Source organism: Toxorhynchites rutilus, chromosome 2 (assembly GCF_029784135.1).
Source record: "Toxorhynchites rutilus septentrionalis strain SRP chromosome 2, ASM2978413v1, whole genome shotgun sequence".
NCBI lineage: Eukaryota > Metazoa > Arthropoda > Insecta > Diptera > Culicidae > Toxorhynchites > Toxorhynchites rutilus.
The window spans coordinates 219,030,129-219,052,018 of record NC_073745.1 but is presented as its reverse complement, the minus strand read 5'-3'; the positions used below and the strand labels follow the sequence as shown (position 1 = coordinate 219,052,018).

The window sequence follows — 21,890 nt, the reverse complement described above, 5'->3', positions numbered from 1 at the left end:
CAAGTTTTTGAACGAATAAGATTCTATAATCTGAAGCTCAACGCTCAGAAGTGCAAATTCTCTAGCACAGAACTTACCTTTCTAGGACATAGAATAACAGAATATGGCATGTTACTAGATGATTCATAATTTTCAGCAATTCAAAACTATCCAATTCCCAAAAATGCAGATGAAGTTAGAAGATTCGTTGCATTTTGTTATTACTATCGAAAATTTGTACCGAATTTGCTTTGATTGCAAATCCTATCGTATCTATCGTCCATTCTTCCTTTGTATCAAGTTTCTGACATCAGCATTGAGAAAGACTGCTGTCTGCTAGCTGGAGCGAGACTAGGACTTGGATAATGATGATCATGGTTTGAATTATAGAGATTTAAATTTCCTCAGTATTATCGCCTCTAGTTTGAGAAAAACCTTGAGAAAAGCCGTTTGGAAAATCTGGCTACCGTCTGATCGCTTGCTGGATGATGGATGAATCGAGAATTCTGTGAAATCGCGAATAACTTGCTTATACTCGACAAATTGAAAAAGGGGAAGAGTTTTAATTGCAATAATTTCTCTATCCACGTGGTCCGTAAAACAAACGCTGCATTTGCTATTTCTATTTCATAAAAACGTGTCTTGTTTCCGGATTCAGCATCATCATTGAAATGCCGTAACGTAGGACTACGTTAAAAAAAGGTAACGCACACAAAATAGTTTAAAATAAAGTAACAACAAGTGGCCCAATCGGCGTTTGTTGTTTTGTTGGCCGATTCGTCATGTGGCGTGTATGTGTCGGGCTGCTGTTCTATAAATAACTCAACAATGATCAATCAACTGTCTCCGCTGTCCGGTGGTCTAACTGGATGATGGAAGAACAGAAAGAATACTCTTACGCCTAAATGGCTACTGTGTGAATGTATCATATGTAATGGTATAGAAGGAATACTGGCGAACGGCAACTGTGTAATGTGCTAATTATAGATATGATAACCATGTGACATGTACACGATTAAAATTCGGCTCTGTTACAGCTAAAATGCTAATGAGCCTTAAATAAATAAATGGGATAAAAAAAAGGCAGACCCCTCCCCTCTTCTCCCCTTGGAGAGGGGGAAGCAGTGTCTATTCACCATAGAAACATTTCGTGCCCCCCAAAATCTTCACTTACCAAATTTGGCTCCATTTACTTGATTAGTTTTCGAGTTATGCAGAAATTTGTTTTTCATTTGTATGACAGCCCGCCCTAAGAGAGGGAGGAGGAGTATCTAACCACCATAGAATCATTTATTGCACCCTAAAACCTCCACATGCCAAATATGATTTCGCTTGCTTGATTGATTGAGAGGGGGAAGGGTCTCAAAGTATCATGGATACCTTCCCCGGCCCCAAAAACCCCTACATACCAATTTTTATGTCGATCGGTTTAGTAGTTTCTGAGTCCATAAGAATCAGTTTCTATAATGGTATCACACCCCTCCCTCCCTCCTCTGGAATGGAGAGGGGGTCCCATAAAAATATTACATATATTTCAACCAAAAATATTCAATGACATGACAATTGACAATTTTCGGAAAACTGTGAAGGAAAAAGGGGAAATTAGGAAAATAAAATTCCCATATGTTCTACAATTACATAGTGACAAGAGTTGTTAATCCATTTGTCGTTTGCGCTAGCGAAATTAATCTTTGTTCGAAACTGGAAATGGATTTTAATGTGATGAAACGCACTCCTATATCTTCTTTTATCTATACAAAAAAAAAAGGATCGCCGGATGTGTTGATAAGAGCAGAACTCGAGGAAGGGATTGTCCGATTTAGGGCTGTCTTTATTCTATCGTATTTTCTGTATAAAACATATTTTCAAGTGATTGAAAACTCTTGTGTCTGAAAATAATCTGATATTATAATGATGAGTTTTGTTAGAAATACTAGGAATTTTATAGTAAAAGGTAAATTCAACGGAGTCGAATAGAAGATCAATCAATGAACAGTTCTGCGATTGGACCCATGAACTTGCTCATAGTAAGAAAACGTGAATGTTTGAAGGTATTGATAACAAAAAACAAATTTTGGGCGGGACGAAGTTTGCCGGGTCAGCTAGTGACTTATGTAATGAGTGGATGTATTATTCGAGAAAACTTTATCGACTAAAAAGTGCTAAAGGAATGTCATTACCACCAACAACAAACACATGCGAAGTTCAGAACAATTCTTGGTCGACGAAGGGTACATCAGTAACATTTACAGGTTCGTCAATGTTCATTACTCTGATAACACTGCGGAATTTACCTGATAAATATCAATGAAGAAGAACACCATCTTATGATTAAACTTCGAAATTTACCCCCTAATTACGTTCTTTTTTTTGTAATTTTGTGCAGGATTATTTCATCCTCGACCACAAGATGGTAATCTTTCTACAATAATTAAGTTATGTTTGATTTCACATGAAATTGCTTGATGGTATCACAGGGTAGACACAGCCGCCCAGTCTGACCTCGAGACGTAATGTAATACACACACACAGCAAGCCACAGAACAACAGCCACGACAGGCTTCGTAAGGTTACAAGGAAAAATCATCCAACCACTGTCTCGAAACCTACCTGCCATTTACGGTGTGATCAATAAAATCAAATTGTGTTTCCGTGACAGAAAGTTGCATGTAGCAGCGCAGCTGTCGGCGATTACCGTCGATGGCGCTGGGAATTCCCCACAGCGAGGCAGAACGGAAGAAGGTGGTGTGTTGTCCAAGTAAATTAACTATTTCATGGCACCACGTGCACAGCTATCGAAAAAATGGCGGTGAACTTCAAAAAGTTTGCTGGAATGATGATGGACAAAATATGTCTCTTGAGAACAATAACCGCAATGCGGATTAATGCTTGGAATAAAAATAATTCTTTGTTTGGATCCATCATTTTGTTCTCATTGCTGCCTGTCACTGAAAAAATGCCCCGAACGAACGTAAAAAAAAGCTATGGTAACAACCGCCCACTATGTTGTACTGTGAGAAGCTACCACCCACCCTGCGGAATTCCAAGAAATAGTTTATTGAGCTGTATATATCACGGCAGAGTCTTCCACTGTAGCAGAGATGCACGAGTAGTTTGAATGTCAATGTCAAACGGTGAATTGGCCCTGGAAAGTTCAATCGGGAAAAAACGGAGGAATTATAAGTTTGAACGTTTTCGGCTCATTTTTATTCAAAGAGAATTTTACTTTTTTCGTAAAATTATTTCAACTAACATATCTAAACATATTAAGTTTATCCCCCCTAACGAAAACGATATAAGTTTTCAAAATTTCACATTCATTCATTCGGAATATCGAAGAAATAATTGTTGATTGAGAGAAGAACTCCTCAGCAAGGCTACAAATAGATTTCGCTTCTACCCTTCCAACAACAATTGCTTTTAAAGTTTCGGGTTTAGAACCGATCGGTCAGCTGTAATGATTATTAAAAAGTAATTCATTTTAGAGTGAAGTTTTAGATTTCAATGGTGCAAATTTTGAATAATGATATTTTGTAGGTAATTATAGAGAAAATCCGCAAGCCTATGAACTAATACTTCTTGGAATATAAAGTAAAAAGTACAATCTGCAAGGGTGCAAAAAAATAATCCCAGAAAATGGAACTATAATAACAGGTTATATAATATAAGCAAGTCTAAATAGCTGAGTGGGCGCTATTATGCTCGTGTTTGAATAAAATGTACATTTGTATTATGTCAACATCTACTTTCTTTCCCATTGACTGTTCCCCGTTTCAGCAGGTGAAGGTTACAAGTCTCAGGCGCCAAGGTTAAGCATCTACTACTACCTTACTATGCTGGCGTTCGGTGCTCTGGCCGAAGGACACACATTCCTCACACAACCCCACTGGTGGGAGTGAAGTATGATTAATTATTAGGGTGTAAATAAGAAAAACTTCCATTAGAATTTTAGATGAGCCGTGGCGAAAAACAACAGAATCCGGTGTTTACGGTTGGTGTTTCTGTTGTTTTCCTTTCCTTTTCTGTTGTTTCCGAGTCCAATCGTGAAATACAAGCTTAGAGCAAAACAAACTGAAAGATGGAGTTATGTTTATTGAGTTTTAGTTAAATTAAGGGGGTTTTCTAGTGTAGAGGCACAAATTTCGAACGTTTCTTCTAGAAATTAAACAAAGATTTTTTTTACTATCCATTATATCATTATTTGTTTATCTGTCCTCTAAGAATAAAACAAAAAATGAACGGAATAAAAATACTCGTAATTACAATAGTTACAAGCTGATGAAGTGCGTCAAAAAAAAGTTGTGTCCTGGCGTACACGATTCCAGCCCAAATCGAACAGATTCTGAATCAGTAAGGATGCCGCTATCGCATGAACCTCGGACAAGTTAGAAGCATGTATCTTGACAAAATGGCGGCCGCCTGAAGAAAAATAATGCCGTTTTTAACGTTTTTTCTTACGTTTCCCGATTTTTTTTTAAATAGTGAAATTTGAAAAATATGATTATTTATTAGTTCATGCGATAGAGAGATGCATACAGATGTTCATATGTTGATATTAATTTGGCATGAATCGGTTCAGAAGAACTTGAGATATCGTGTACGGCAGGATGAAAAAAATAGTTTCGAGAAAAACGCGTTTGAAGTTAATTGTTATGGCCATAAAAGATCAGCTACCGCAGACAACTTGGAAAATAATGGGATTTTCGAAAAGTCCTTTCTATGGTATATTCTTGAATGCCTAAACTTCAGAAATATGAAGAAATTTCTGGACTAGAATATTCCCTTAATAGAAAGATTTTTTTTCTGAAAACAATGCTTTTAATTTATAGTCTACGAAAAACAATGGATTACCAGAATCACTCGAATTGTTTTGGAACGTTAATCGAATATTAGTTTTCAATGCCGATTAGTCAGAAGCAGTGTAGGGAGCTGGAAGGTATTTTCACAGAAGCATAGCACGGTTAACTTTAAAAAATCATAACTCAAAAACGAAAAAAAACGCCTCTCTGGTTTCGACATATGTTATGAGAAAAATCCTCAGCTTTTCCGAAAAAAAAAATAAAATAATATAGCTTCCTTGGTCCCGAAACTATGAAAATTATAAAAAACGAATACAATCAATAATAACGAGAAAAGAATTCAAATTTTCTGCAGGTGTAGTATTTTATCAAAAAAAAACAAGTGATTGGCTTTAATTTAATATGCCGATCATCTGAATCGGTCCAGATCAAAAGTATGATTTTTTGTAGTGGAAAAAACCATTTTTCGGACCATCGGTTAACACTTTGAAAAATCATTACTCAAAAACGAAAAAAACGCCTCCCTGGTGTCGAGATATGTTATGCGAAAAATCCTCAGCTTTCCAGAAGAAATATTAAAACATATAACGCCGTTGGAGACAATGAAAACTATAAAAAACAAATATAATGAATAATAACTAAAACATAATTTAAATTTTCTGCAACTGTAGTATTTTTTACAAAAAAGACCAGCTAATTGGCTTTAATTTAATATGTCGAAGATCCGAATTGGTCCAGTGGTTCGAAAGTTATGAATTGTCATTATGTTGAAAAAAGGAATTTTTTGACAAAAAGGCGAAAAATTGGATTTTGCGGATCACCCTAAAATGGCCATGCAGATAAAACACAAAGGGCTTGGCCGGGTAAGGGAGTAAAAATTCTAGAGGCGAATGAACTGAAAAGTTTAAACCCTCTTAAAGCCAAAAAGAAGAAGGAGTAAAAAGTGCCCCCAAACCAAATTACTAGCTGTAGGGCTAATATTGTAGAGGATATTAATTAAGAAATTTTGGGGTTTTTTTTTGAACCCCTATGTGGTTTTTCTATAGTGAAAAACGTACTTTTCTGTTAATTTCACGCCATCACGAGAAATTACGTCACATGTAGAAAAAAAGACACATACGAACGCATTTAAATAAAAATTAGAGCAGAAGTGGGTCTAAAAGTTATATTTTTTCTTCAAAATTTCGAAATGCCAGAAAATATATAAAATTTTATTGTACCGCGTATTTAATTTTGTTTTTATTATTAGATTTTTTGATGGAAAAAATGTTTGAAGATATTTATCGATACACCTTGGTAAGATGTACTTTCAGTATTTTTTCTTATTTTTGTCTCATAGCTATTGAGAATTGCGTGAAAAACGAAAAGGTGCATTTTTCACCATAGATCCTATGGTGCACAATATAAGGACTCAAATATATGGTACTACTGCCAAAATGTTTTATTTTGTACCCTATACAATTTTTCCATACAGCTGATGATTTGGTTTTGGGGAACTCGTGAATTAATCAAACAAACGAACCCAATTTCGCATGTGAAGGTTGTAGGGTGCAATAAATGCTTCTATGGTGGATAGACACTCCTCCTACCTCTCCAAGGGGGGAGGGGTGCCATACAAATGAAACACAAATTTCTGCATAACTCGAAAACTATTCAAGTAAATGGAACCAAATTTAGAATGTGTGGGTTTTTGGGTACGAGAAATGTTTCTATGATGGTGGCCACTCAATTTCAGTTTTAGAATTACCGCATTTTTCCCAACTTTTTCCCGCATGATTTCATGAAATTCCCGACTCTCAAAAATGAAAATTTAATAATATTGTGTTGTCAATTGAAAATTTATTGTTGAAACCCAAATTGCGAAAATATTTTTACTTTATGGTTTGCAAGTTCCGCATGTGATAAAAAAATGGAAGGTGTGTTTATCAGCAACAAATTGTGGGTTGGATGTAGGGTTTAGGAGATACGAACCCCCCTCTACTTACTCAAAATTCAGAAAGTTTCATTTATTAGAATAACTGACCACAACCTCATTGATCACATCCAAACATATTTCGAGCATGTTGATTTTAGGGACTTGTTTCGAACTGTATGCTGGATATACATTTCAACTATCAACCTCTATTTTTTCAAAGATATGAATGTTTCTAAGAAAGTCATAAGAGATGTGAATTAATCGTATTATGTTTATGAGGCTGAGCTGCACATTTTTATTATATTAAAGAACGAACTTGGTTCACTCTGACTGAACGGATGGGTGAAAACTCTGCAGTGATTGCAAAATGTACTATATCAGAGCGCGGTTTAGATTGTAGCGACGAGAATGAATTCGAATTTGACGATTCTATTGAGGAATATTGCCCTAAAATGACTGAAAACGGTAAGTGCATGCATTATCATGTAAGCAGTGCAATCATGTTCTTGGCTGTATCAGATGGCAGAAACTATTATGCTGAACGCAACCAGATGATTACGCAACTCCAACCTCACACCCCTCCTCCGACTATTTTTTGTAACAGAATGGCACACTTTAACTCACAACTGTCTGTTAAATTGAAAAATATTTGGAAATTGTTCAATCATAGAAAACCAAGTTTTAAAAAGAGAAGATTGGTTCGGTCAGAGTGAACCATTTACGTATAAGTAGTCAAAAAGTTATCCGTTTTGGGCATGAGACTTGGTGATTCGCCATTACCATACGTCACAGTATTGTCAGAGAGTAGCTAACATTTCTGGGAGCAATACTGAACAAAAAAAAGATGAAAGGTTCGAAAATTGCAGAACACCGAACTTCCAGTTCGTTTTTATCGAAATCATAAAAAATGTCACATGGTCCGGTCTGACTGAACACCGACCAATTTCGAAACAAATTTCGACGAAAACAAGACGTTTTTCATCTTGGTATACCAGAAAAAGAAAGTTGTTGCATCTCGGGCGACGTTTTAACGCACCAAAACACATAAGTAACATTTTAGAGCGCAAAAAAAAAATCTAACGAAAAAATCCCGACTTCATGAAGTGATTTCCGACTTTTTCCGTTTCAGGGAGCAAAAAATGTTTCTACGGTGGCTCGAGACCCCTCCCCCTCTCCGGAGAGAGGGGGCTGCCATACAAATAAAACACAAAATTCTGCATAACTTGAGAACTAATCAATCAAAGGAGTAAGAGTAAAACTCGAGGAAGGAATGGTCCAGTTTCAGTTATTTGCAAGTGAATGAGGATTGGGTCTGAAAATATTTTGTTATTATAATGACAAGTTCTGGTAGGAGTACTAGGAAATTTATAATAAATGGAATTTGTGAATGATCAAAATTAATCAATGAACTGTTCTGTGATTGAACCCACGGACGTTTACTCAGTAAGAAAACGTGAATGTTTGAATGTATTTATAACAAAAACCCATTTTGAGCGAGACGAAGATTGCAGGGTCAGCTAGTGTCAAATATATACCAATAATTTGTAATTTTAAATCTTCCCGCTGAACGTTTTTCTTTTTTTTCTAATACTGTCAGTTTTGACACTGATAGTAGTACCAACTATAAAAATGGAAACATATTCAGCGAGAACATTTAAAATGACAAATTCCCGATATACAGGGTTTTCCAACTTTAAATTCCGAAAGTAAATCGAAATAAAACACACTTAGAATTCGATTTTCGATGAAACTTTTATTTCAAATTAAAGTTTAGTTTATGTCATTATGTGTGAAATACAATATCATTCAAATGTCCACCTAGGGCTTCCTCGTACACCTTGATCCGGAACAGGTAATTTTCGATGACTTTTCGGCACATATGGGGCGGTATCCCGGTCATAACTTCACGAATGTTGTCTTTCAAATGTTCAAGAGTTTGCGGAGAGTTGGCATAGGACACGGTCTTTCGCATAACCCCACAAAAAAAAAGTCTAGCGGGTTCAAATCGCATGATCTGGACGACCAATTGGCATCACCAAAACGCGAAATTATGCGTCCCTCAAATTTCGTTCGCAATATGGCCATGTTCGGTCGTGTTGTGTGGCACGTGGCGCCGTCCTGCTGAAACCACATGTCATCCGTATCCATATCTTCAATTTGTGGCCAAAAAAAATCGGTTAACATGCGGCCATAGCGCTCACCATTCACAGTTACCGTCTCGCCGTCCTCATTTTCAAAGAAATACGGCCCGATGACTCCACCAGACCATAATGCGCACCAAACAGTGACTTTTGGCGGATGCAATGGCCTCTCAACAATCACGTGTGGATTTTCTGAGCCCCTTATACGGAAATTTATTTGATAAATTTGATGCGAAAATGGCAGACATTCAATTAACGATATGACGCTTTGGTTGACAGCTATGTCAAACGGTTGTCAGCGCAGGGCTGTATACTTTCGGAAGCCCGAAATGGAAAACCCTGTATGTTTGACAGGATGTAGATATTTATTTTACACGACAGTCGTTTCGAAACTCGCTTCGAATCTCAATATCATCGCATCGCACAAAATATCCCAATCGGAAGTAAAAAATGACATCTAAAAGCACATTGATTGCATCAAATGTAATTCGAATCATCAGATAAACTCTGCCGCGCATATTCCAATTCAGTATTCGCGTGTATGGCTATTACCTGTCTAATGACGATGGCAGCATCGTTCAGGTTCAACGTCAAGGTACAGCTTGTAAAAAAAAAAGCACTGCCCTCAACATCCTGTGTAGGAGGCAGTGTACACCATTAGTCCTGTCTCGTCCGTGCGGTGAGCGCATGTCCCTCGGTGAATGCAATCATTAAGTCGCGTGTCACGGAGTGCGGAATTAATTGAGTTGAATGCTTTCGTGGTAGCATCCCCGAACGTTACTCCGTTTGAAATCACAGAGAAAAATCAATTTGTGGCGAAGGTAAACCGGTAACTAAGTATTCCCACGTGTATCATTTCCCCGCAAGTGAAAATGTTACCGTCGAGGAAGTTGTAAAAAAATATACTTTTTTGTCCGGTTTGATAACAGTGGAAAAATATTATCCAATGATTTCATTAACGTTAACCGAGTGACATTATCATTACTTATCATTTAACGCTCAGCAGTTTTGGTACGCATATAGTGTTTGAAAATTGCTCGCTTCGCTAATCAACCGCTAGGAATACTTTACTTCAAGTACTCAAGGGAATCAACATTTATTTTGTCCCGTCACGCTATTCGCAATACTGCGAGTAAATTTTGTAGAAGACGATTGAAGGGAAAAAACAAGTATAAATGCTCAACTGGGAATAGTGGTTCTCTGTGGGACTATCGATGAAAACGGTCGATGATTGTGTCACTTTAATTTTATATTGTGTACAGATTTGATGCCAGTGAAATCTTGGATTTAACTGTCATGTCAACGAGTGAGCTAAGAAAAAAAAACATGTGCTCATTGTTTTTGGGGATTTGTTTTTTGATGTATACCATCATAATCCCTAAGGGTAGGGGAAAACAAGGGTTATTGCCATGAAAAAACTAATTTGTTTCGTCCTAAGAAATCCTGTTTAAATCAGACTAACCTTCGGCGAAACATGAGGCCCTAACGAACTCTTCACTTTTACTGACACTATAAAGTGAAACATAAATTGGAACGAAAGGTGAATGTATTTGGGAACGAACAAAATCTGCCATCCACGTATTTGCTGTTGTTTAGCTCGACAGATTACAATGTTACCGGCAGCGAATTGTACCTTTGTTGGGGCGAGGTATTACGGGGCTGAGCTGTTTTGACGTTTTACATAAAAGCATTTCCACGCCAAATGACGGTTGAAACTTCTCAGAAGTTGTCGGTAGTAAAATTGTTCATGAGCTGGCAAAAGAACATTTTGAAAATGGAATTCAGCAGAATGGTCAAGTGTTATAAACTCTTTCCTAATAAGCTCGTGCTCGTCAAAGCTTCGCAAATTGAACGAAACACAATTGAAAAACTAAAAAATTATACGTATGGGCTGCCCAATTTAGTTTGACACGTTTGTTGTTGATGAGTAGCCACATTATCCCCCTATGGAGTCTGAGCCATCTACTTCAGGGTGCGGTATGTGAGGCGAAACTATTGGCTACAATAATCGCATCATCATCTTCTCAAGATAACATACAATAAGAACATTCCCGAGCGCATAATATTGAGTTGTCTAACAAAGGCATATTCAACGTTTCAATGATCCACTTGGAATACATCGAATTTTTGTGAATAATATGTCATTAACTAGACGATATAACCTGAAATCGAAACTCCTACGAAAAGTGTCGTATGAATGACTTTTGAAGAATTGTTTGAATTTTAAAAACCTCCAAAAATATATTCGGTTGGGGAGAAATTTATTAATTATTTTCTCGATAGCTGGCTTTAGTGATCAAATTCAAAATTAATCAAAACCATTTCAAGTATAGGCTCGTTGTAAAAATGACATTTCACCCATTTTTTTTGCTGTTTTTTTTGTTCCATTCAGTTGTGAGTTACCGGGTGTTAACAATGAAGGTCAACAAAGAGAAACATTACATTTTACATTTATTCTTTTAAATTTTTAATTATAAATGCGAAAACGCAAGCTAGGCCACTGAAATTGTGAATAGTGTTTATGGTGTCGATACTGCAGTAAAATACAGTAAAATACAGAAATAAGCGATTACGCCCTTTCTCTCGCATTGCAGAGTTCCAGATTAACATGAAATTGGGACCAAGAGAAGATTGTAAAATTTGTTGCTAGAGTTTTTCGCCAATAAGAACCAAGACTTCTATGATAGAGACATTATGAAGGTACGTTTAGAATGGCAACAAATTAAACAACAAAACGGAGTATATTTGACCCAAATCCGAAATTCAGAGCGACGGAATTATTTAATCGACGCAATTGAGACACTAGCAATCGCCAATGACATCCTTCATACATGATTCAATGTGCATCGAGCGTGACCGATCCATATAGCTTGAGCTTGAGCTTGTGTAGACTGTACAATTCGTAGTTGCTCTCTGTGATTGACCTGAACCAACCAAATTGCACAAAGAACACACAGAATGACGCTTGGGACTAGCAAATCATTCTCGTTGTGCAGTTTTCGGTGATTCGAGCTTTAAATGGTCAATAACGACGCCGGTCACGTCCTTACAGTCACCAGGGGAAGGGAAGGAATGTTATTACGATATTCGCCGCCCGAAGGCCAGAAGGGTCGCCTCTATAGCGTGATTCCCTAGCGTTTATCGTGTAAGGGATAGTTGTTAGTTGGAATGGTTAAGAAAAATCTGGATTCACTGAGGTAAGTGATGTGATTATGTAAACGCGAACTATCGACCACTCGAAGAAAACGAATTACCAAAAATCTATGTCACAATACACGGCAGAGATTATTTTTAATTAGCCTGAGCAGAAATATCTGTAAAATTAATCCTATCGCTCTTATCTCGATGACAGAGAGCTGTTTTTGGGAAACCTGAGAAGGTAATCAAAAGAACTCCTCCAGATCCAATCGGACCGATGATGTATCATATTATTCATCAAGCATACACTTTATACAACTTTTATCATGGCGGCGGAGTTATCCTTGAGAAACCTAAGAAGGTAACCGAAAAAAATGTGAAATCCATCGACCCGTCGATATATTTCATTACTCTTGGCGAGTAGGTTGTAAATAATTCCAATCGCGACGGCGGAATGTTATGTTTGGGATACCTGAGAAGGTAATCGAAAGAACTCCAAAACCAGTTGGACTGATGATATATTATTCATAGCGTACTCTGAATCGACCTTTAATCGCGAAGGTGAAGTATTAACTTTTGGAAACCCGAGAAGGTTACCGAGAGAATTCCTCCAAAATCAATACATCCGGCGATATTTTCCGTTATGTATCGCTTATACTTTTAATTAAACTCTAACCGCGATGGTGGACTGTTATTTTTGGAAACCTGAAAAGGTAACCGAGAGAGCCCCTCTAAAAACTGTTCGATAGGTGATATATTTTGTTATTGATCCCGCGTATTCAGTATCAAACAAAGCGACGGCGGAATCAGAATTAAGTTGAATTTAAATCCTGAATCCATGATCTAAACAATATAAACACTCAAAGCTAAACAATGGAATAGGGAGAAAAAATTAAGAAGTATATCTGAGATTCCGCTGCATTGTGACGAAGAAAGTCATCAGACCAGAGAGAACGCGTTGGCAAGAACAATCCGGATAAATCATGCACTATTCGGAGACAAATTATTATGGTGGCTAGTAACAAATATGAAGAACTTAAATCAGAACCACAACATTTGAAGTTGAAATCCACAATGTTCACTACAATAAAATATATAAAATATGTGAGGTGCAGAAAGTGCAATAAGAAGAAGGACCAATAAAAAAAAAATCAAATAATACTCTCATCATTACGACGTATTTTTGAAAATCGGCAGTCTATAACAACAAATTCTGGAGGTTAAAGAGTATTTTTGTATTTTGGCAGTCCTGGTTTAGACTAATCTAATCGAGAGATCGGGAGAAACATTGAATGCAATGAAATTTCACATTATTGAGCAGCTATCTAGAAATATACGTGCGAGAATGAAATAGTGAGAGAAAAATAGAAATAGTGTGAGAGAAAGAGTATCGATAATTCGATGCCGAACTAGATTGCTGCTGCACTAAATAACTCGCACTCACACTCGCAAACATGCGTTTGTGCCCGATGAAACCACAGCACAAAAATGCAAAAATAGGAGAAGAAAACAATTATCTGCGTTTTGCAGCTGGTTATGCTTTTGTGTACGATTAATTCACTTGTAATATCATCACTAGATCGCTGTAGCACTGGTAGTGTGTGTACTGCGCACTTTTCGTTGAGCAAATATTAAGAAACATAACATACATGAAAACAAGGCATGGAGGCTCGTTACGAAAGTTTCACACCATACCCCACGAATATGGTTTATAATCGCTTAATGCGCTTCATGAACTTCACAATCGTGGTCTACCTTGAGACCGGCGATTAAAAGGTACACTTTTTATGGTGATACTATCCCCGCAGGAATCAAATATCACTTCAACCGTTCTTCTGGCAACCACAGGGGTTTTTTTTGCATCACACTCACACTTATAGCTCTCGTCATCAAATAAGATGTACAACGGAAATTAACGCGGCCGAACTAGGATTTTTCCGAACCAACAGAATTTAAACAAATTCAACAGAAAAACAACGTTATTGTAGAAAATCATATGCTTCATTTTAATTTATCGCCACAGCACAGTGTCGAGGTTGCGTGTGGGAAATTGCATTCAGCAAAGTGGACGGAGCTAAGAACATGTATGTTCATGTTCAGCAAGCGTCTTACAATACAAAATATATGGCCTTCACTAAATAGATAATTAATTTCAATAGTTTATCCAGGGAACCCAACAAGTTTTCAACAGTTTATCCAGGGAATCCAACATAGTTTTCATGCTGAAATATCTCTTTCTGTGTTTGCATCTCAATTTTAATCCTTCATCGCGTTATTTGGTTTTTTCGTTATCCGTGATCTTGCTACTGAATTTCGTGCATAATCGGGGCTCTACTGTATCAGCAGAAATCCAAGCAGCAACCACATAGTTTATTGCGCGGTTTCTTGTTATTATCTCCGTTGTAGAAGCATAGAACCACTGCGACCATCAATTTGATCAATTTTGGTGAAAATCATTCTTATCTCAATAGAGGTACTGTTTAAGTACACCAAATGCTCGCATTGAGGGACACAAACGATTCGCACAGTGGAAAAGTAAAAAATGGCAATATGAAAATCTTCAAATCTTAGACGAAGTTTTTTAACGGATTATATTATGTAGACTATTTTATTTTTTTAAATTATCTTTTTTTTTTAATTTGTATTGATCTCTATTATGTCTTTCATGATCTGGTGATGATGGACTATTTTTATTTTCATTTTGTTGTTTTTATAGTTGTATTAGTTGAAAAAAATAAAAGTAGTCTACAAAAGTTTGAGCGTCGCGCGCGTGGCACAGATATAAAGGATATTAAATTGAAAGATTTTTAAGTGCCGGTCTAGGAATTTTTCGTGAAGGAAATTTTCTCGATTTCTCTGAATGAGGATATTCATAGTCAATCCAAAACAAGGCTGCCGGTTGGACTTGTGCTCTGGTGGACCACTTGGCTGCAAGGGCCTCGTCGGGACCGTATCGGCTCTGTGGCGGACATGACTGAGTATTGGCATGTCTTTTGACATTGCAATTTTTTTGAACTTATTTATATCTGTGAATAAAATCAGTGCGTTTTTTCGTGTTTGCTATACTGATTTCAATGTTGAGAAAAAATAAATAAATTATCTTTTAGATAACTCGTCTTGCTCAAACCTCTGTAGGGGAAGAAGGCGGGACCATCATCATCTAAATTAACTCACAATCTGTTGACTGCTCGCTGTCTAGAGCAACACTGGAATAGAAATCACAAAAAATGATTTTCGTTAATAGATGCGTGGAAATATTTGTAATCGATTGAAGCAAACATCTCCTTGTAATATTGGGTTGGGGAAAAAGAAATGTCGTATATTGTCAATAGCAACACTTGAACATATCTTGTGTTGTACTTATCGCATCGGGTCATACTATACGGCTATTTAAAGACGACAATCTGTGCTACAAGTGTCGTTTTGACAGTGTTTTGATTATCCTTTTCAGTCTCAAGTTATAGCGCGTCAAAGATGGAGTCCACCAAGCAAGAAATTCGCCATATTTTACGTATTTACTACCTACGAGGTAAAACTGCAACGAAGCCGGCCGAAAAAATTCGTGTAGTTTATGGACCCGATACTGTAACAATTCGCACAGCACAGCGTTGGTTTGATCGATTTCGTTCTGGTGTAGTAACTGTCGAAGATACACCCCGTACTGGTAGGCCAATCGTCGTGGAAACCGACAAAATCGTTGAAATCATCCAAGAAGACCGGCAGCTCGCTCGCTCGATTGGCCAGGAACTGGGTATAGACCATAACACCGTTTGGAACCATTTGCAGAAAATTGGATTCACAAAAAAGCTGGATGTATGGGTGCCACACGAGTTGACGAAAAAAAAATTTTTTAGACCGAATCAATGCCTGCGATGCACTGCTGAAACGGAACGAATTCGACCCATTTTTGAAGAAGATGGTGACTGGTGATGAAAAGTGGATCACGTACGACAACCTAGAGCGAAAAAAGTCGTGGTCGAAGCACGGTGAGCCGGCCCAAACCATCGCCAAGCCCGGATTGATGGCCAGGAAGGTTTTGTTGTGTGTTTGGTTGGATTGAAAGGGAATCATCCACTATGAGCTGCTCAACTATGGCCAGACTCTCAACTCGGTTCTCTACTGTGAGCTGCTTGACCGTTTGAAGCAGGCGATTGACCAGAAGCGGCCAGATATGAGCAATAGGAATGGTGTTGTTTTCCACCAGAACAACGCTCGGCCTCACACATCTTTGATGACCCGCCAGAAGCTACGGGAGCTCGGATGGGATGTCCTATTGCACCCACCGTATAGTCCGGCCCTGGCTCCAAATGATTATCATCTTTTCCGGTCCATGCAAAACGCTCTTGGTGATACTAAGTTGGTCTCAAAAGAGGCTTGCGAAAACTGGCTGCCTGAGTTTTTTTGCAAATAAAGAGGGGGGAGGGGGGTTTATAAGGGGGGGATAATGAAGTTGCCTTCTAAATGGCAACAAGTTTGCGAACAAAACGGCGCATATTTGACTTAAATTGGATAATTTTAAGTATGTTAAATAAAGCGTCAAATTTCGATCAGAAATACGACATTTTTTTCCCCTTTCCCCAACCCTATATCAATAAATGGTATAGTTATTGGGAAACTTCAGTTTACACAGTCGAATCCTAGCGGATTACACTCTTGAATCCTGCAAACAGTTCACGATTTTCCACCGATGTGCATAATATACACTGTGTCCCATATATTCTCGTACAAATTCAAACTTCGATTGATTTACATGAGATATGCAGATGCTATTGATTATTGTTTTGAATCGAACGTAATATTGTGTTGATCATTTACAGCATATGATTCGTAATAACACCCCCTTCAACCTTTTTGACCAGGCTAAAACTTTTTCAAACCCGTCGCAGGCGGCACGCACTACTTCTACCGGCATTTGGTCCCAGATTCGCAGTATGGGAAAACCCTCCGTCCTGCTGGAACAGCGGTACTCATCTTTCTTTTCATAGGGGCCACAAACACGTGTTAGTAACGGTGTTGCTGGCCGCAAAAAATAATAAAAAAGAGTGATGTCCAACACACGACTGCATTGTTAACCCCTTGCCATGTTATTTAATTCCAAACAGCATGGACCAAACACCGTGGCCGAGTGGTTAGCGTCTCACATTATCATGCCGGGTGTTCGGGTTCGATTCCCGTTCTAGCCGGAGGATTTTTCGTCAAAGAAATTTCCTTCGACTTGCACTGTGGTCATGCATATTCAAGAGCTTGCCCCTCGGAATACATTCAAGGCGTGTTATTTGGCTTAAGAAATCTCAACTAAGTATTAATAAATGACGCTAGTTAATGCATACGTTGAGACGGCAAAAGTTCCACAGGGAACGTTAACACCATTCAAGAAGAAGAATGGACCAAACACAAATACGACGAGTAGTTCCTCTACTATGAAGTGCGTGCGTCCCTAAGTTGTGCCGGTGAATGAGACAAGTTTTGAGCATAGCTTTGCTTTCTCACGGACACCAAGCGCCTGGGGCTATGCAAACATCTCACATCGATAAACCACGAGTGTCGTTCGATGTTGTACGCGAAAGGGTTAATAAAGAATTACGAAATCATTCGAAATAAATCCAAACACACTCCTAAATTCATAGAAACTCCCTTTAGCCAAAAATAAATACTGAATAGATTTTTAGAATGCATCAAAATTTGTAAAATAACTCTTATGTCGAAAGTTTTACTAGCCCTGAAAAGAGCCGTTTGCGTGTAATGATTGATTCATGATTCATTCTTGTTCTCGCGAGAACAATAGATAGACGCACTCAGAACAATAGACGTAATGCACTTAGTTTGCATCGCGACATTCTTCTCGTAATACACACAATGCGCCTTCTGGCGATTATATATTTGTGTCCCACTACCGTGATCTATTTGATAACGCATAAAATTAACAATTCATACAATCTTCACTGTATGAAACCCGACGACGTACGTTCTAGTTAATATTCATTTTCTGTTTTAATTCTGCTCTATACTATACTTGCTTCTTGCATATTGTGAAAATGGATTCTGTGACAACAAAATTGTTCAACACAGCAACACAATAGAGACTGAGGTTGGTGATATTTATAGATTTTTGTGATTTTAATAGTTTGCTTTCGAAGCAGTTTTGAGCTTCTGAAACATGTTTTTGGACATTACTGAGGCGGAGACGCATGAATCACACACCAAAATAAAAAATACGTACGTATGATATTCTAATATTTGAAAGTTGTAGTTTTAAAATGATGCATATCTCATCGATATGCTTTAATTTTCCACGAAGTTACAGCATGTCAAAAATCACTAAAAAATTTCCAAATTCGCACTCTGTTCCTCTAATTTTTTTGTCGAGTGTACTTCGAATTCTTCATGCAAACTATCTTTAAAAGACGTTTTTTCTCAATTTTAATTTACTTAAATACAAAAACTCCCACATTATATAGAGTCAAATATGCTCTTTCAAATGCCGCCAAAAACTTTTTTTTCATGTTTGCCCCAGAAAGAACGACAAACAAATGAAGAGGGTAGTAACTTCGAGTAGAATTGAGATATTTACAAATTCTGCATCGCAAAATATTTTTCTTAGTAAACTCTACAAGTCTTTTGAAGACGGTTTGCTTGTAGAATTATAAATATAAAAGTTAGAGCAAAAAAAAGTTTTTTTTCATGATGACCCTAAGGAAACTCACACACGTTATTTTAGGAGAGAAAAAAAAATCTAGGAGGTTGTGTCCAAGACACGACCACATTGTTGACGTAGAACAACGCTGTTATTTTTTTCAAGTCGCTTGTTAATAACTTCGGAATGCTGCGAAATTTTAGAAATAACTGTTCAGAAGAATGGTTTGGTCGCCCTGAGATGGAAAACCAACCAGCACCAAACAAGCGTTCAAAATAGCATGCTTACAGAGCCATACATTGGTGGCTTGAAGCGACTAAAAATATAAACACTTCTCATCATTTTGCATTGTCAAAAGAAACGCTTCTGTTAATATTACTGGCCTCGAAAAAAGTTACATTACTTGCTCATGCTCGAGATAAGCGCAGGTGTTATCCTATGTGGAGATAGTTTTGCTACTGTCATACGAAGCCAAATCACACACAAAATTCCTGAACAATTATATTTTTGGGGAGCCGATGATAGCCTAGTTTAATAATGCCCCACATAATTATGTAGTTCAGTACCTTAATGGGATGGCGTCAGTTTGATATAGTGATTGAAATGCCAGAGACATCAGCGACTAGGTAATTTGATCGCGTCCACAGTTTAATCCGAAACGAAGACATGTGATGATGCAAAACAAGCATGAACAAGCGATGTTCATTACTTCGTATCTAGAACGATACAGGAAGTTTGCCTCTGCGAGATCTAATATTTATGCTCTAGGCAAATATTCCCCTTAGTTCTTCTTCTTCTTTTCTTTGTTCATGGAGATTAAATCATTCTCCTTCGTTGATCGCCGATAAGTTGTTCGCTATTGACGGCATGAGTAGGGAAGCTCACAAATGAGCAGAACAAATGTATGGCAAAATGGAAATGCTTCTAGTTTTCATCAATTTAAACCGTTTGCACACGAGGGGATTATAATATGTAGCTTAAAAAACAAATCTCAGGGAAATTTCGATTCGTTTGGTATGCAAATCGTCAAAATCCGATCGCGGCAAAAATAGTTATTAACTGTAACTTTATATCATAAAAACGTGACCTGTTTTCTGATTTGCCACCCTTAATGAAAGACGTAGTTCTACGTTAAAAAGCTTTGTTCTTGCTTATAATAACTGGAGCTGCAACATTGTCGAACTATGTTTGCCTTTATCTATAAAGATATGAAAGATAAATTGTTCATTTCATCGGAAACTTTGGTCACCTTATATTTCACAACATAAAAATGAGCGCTCTATCGTATGTAACAACTTTGTCAAAGACAATTTTTGTCTAGAGAATAAGTGTCGAGCTCTAGATACAAATTTCCACTTAAATGCGCTTCCTGGACCATCGTGCATTTTGAAAAGAATCAGTTCAATTCCTAGTAATCGAAGCCGATGATCCGTTGATGGTTACTTAAGTGTATTGAATTGCGCTATTGTTTGTTGTTCACCCTTGCTTCGTGTCATCCGACAGAAACAAAATCACGCATATCACGTTGGGTTTTCAGGTGCACTTTTGATTTCAAGGATTTTTTAATGGTTGAAGAAAACACGTTGGATCGTTATACGAATTATTAGTGAATACAAATCGACCTTTTCTCCCACTCTGCCATTGAATCGGCCAATTTATGTTTGAATCCCCAATGACGAAGAATGTCCACGAAAAATGGTCCGAATTCCGTACAGCAATCGTGAATAACACACTAATGGCCTGCAAGAATTCGAGAGAAAACAGGTGGCGAGAAAAAAGCGCAATGACTGACATACCCGTTGTCTCCCGCCGAGGCTATTCTGACGGTTCAGTGAATCCTGTGTCGTTGGCTCCGAGGGTAGCTGCTCCTTTTGGAGCGCTGCAACGGTGGTGGTGCTCACGGTTGAAGCTGCTGCTGCTGCTGTTGCTGCCGCTAGTGCTGCAGGCGATGGTGATGATGATGTAGGGTCTAGTGCTGCCGTTGGTGGCATTGTGGCTGGCCCAGCCGTTGCTACGGTTGCCATACTGTTGTTGCTGCCAGCGGTACTACTGCTATGGCTAGTGCAAATATGATGACTATGACTGGACGAGATCGTCACCGGCGTGGGTGCGTGGGTTGGTGGTGAATGTACCGCTGGAGGCAACGCAGACGACGGTGGTGACTGTGATAACGATGACTGTTGTGATGATGGCGTTGCCTTTTGTGGGCAGGTATGGCCAGGCGGGTAAAAAGTGCCGGAGGAGAGCGATGGTGCTGTTGGGATCGTGCTGGCGGTGACGGATGATGTGCCGATGATGTTGCTGTTTTTACTATTGTTATTGTTGTTATTTATATTATTTTTATTATTATTATTGACGTTATTGTTGTTGTGGCTTGGTAATACGACAGCGACTTGTGCGGAACCTGTACTCATGTTCTGCGTTCGTTTGCTTTTCTTTTGCTTGATTTTTATGGTAGTATTTTTCTTTTTGGTTAATGAAAGGAAAATATCTGCAACCGAGAGAGAAACAAGAGAAAAAGAAAAAGAAAATAGATAGAGATGAAACATTTATAAATGTGGTGAATGTAATGTTATTTTATGTCCAATGAGCTTAAGAAGTGTTATCCGAAATGATTTTATTAGTGAATAAAAAGCAAAAGATTGATGTAATAATATTGTGGCGCCGCAAATTTAAGCCATACGCCTATTTTGATAATTGTTTGCATGCGAATTTTGTTTTCATTAAACATGATTATATTATTCGATCCTGAAAGAAATGTACTAATATACAAAAATTTCATGGATCAATTCCACGCCAAATCAGCCAGCTAATTTTGACCCGACCCTCTCCGATTTTTTTTGGAAACTTGGTACTTATGATGGAAGCTAGCTAAAATCACAATTTTCGTTATAATATGACCAATTTAAATTACGACTGATTTTTGAAAAAAACGTATTCTATATCATTGATCTTTCTTTCGATAAATCGTAACTCAAAATCCGAATGTTTGATTAAAATATGATCTAAGACAAAATTGTTGGAAAATTAATTCGCTATTTAGAAAAAAAAGTATTTAGAATACACTATCAAAAATATAACTCAAAAAATGAATTTAATATTTAGAACTTTTAAACATTAAAACAACCCCCCCCCCCCCCTCGACGTTTTTTATTCATTTTTATTGGAAACCCCCCAATTTAACACAGTTTGACATATAGTAGTGCCGTGTCGGACTCATCAAAATGGAGATATAAATTTTTAAATATTTATGAAAATTCAATACTTTGTGAAATCGTAACCAT

General features: G+C 37.6%; 1 protein-coding gene across 9 annotated transcripts in view; it reads right to left on the bottom strand.

The window, feature by feature from the left end:
- The window catches only part of LOC129771500 (protein encore), a 136,517-nt gene that overhangs the window by 37,952 nt on the left and 76,675 nt on the right, over positions 1 to 21,890 (bottom strand). For 6 of the 9 annotated variants that reach the window (XM_055775197.1, XM_055775193.1, XM_055775195.1 and 3 more), the window contains one exon: positions 20,403 to 21,097. The exons of the other annotated variants lie outside the window; for them this stretch is intronic. In XM_055775197.1, the coding sequence (XP_055631172.1) occupies positions 20,403 to 21,020 (618 nt within the window). In that variant the 5' untranslated portion in view covers positions 21,021 to 21,097. The remainder of the gene's footprint in view (positions 1 to 20,402; positions 21,098 to 21,890) is intronic. 9 annotated transcript variants of the gene reach the window in all.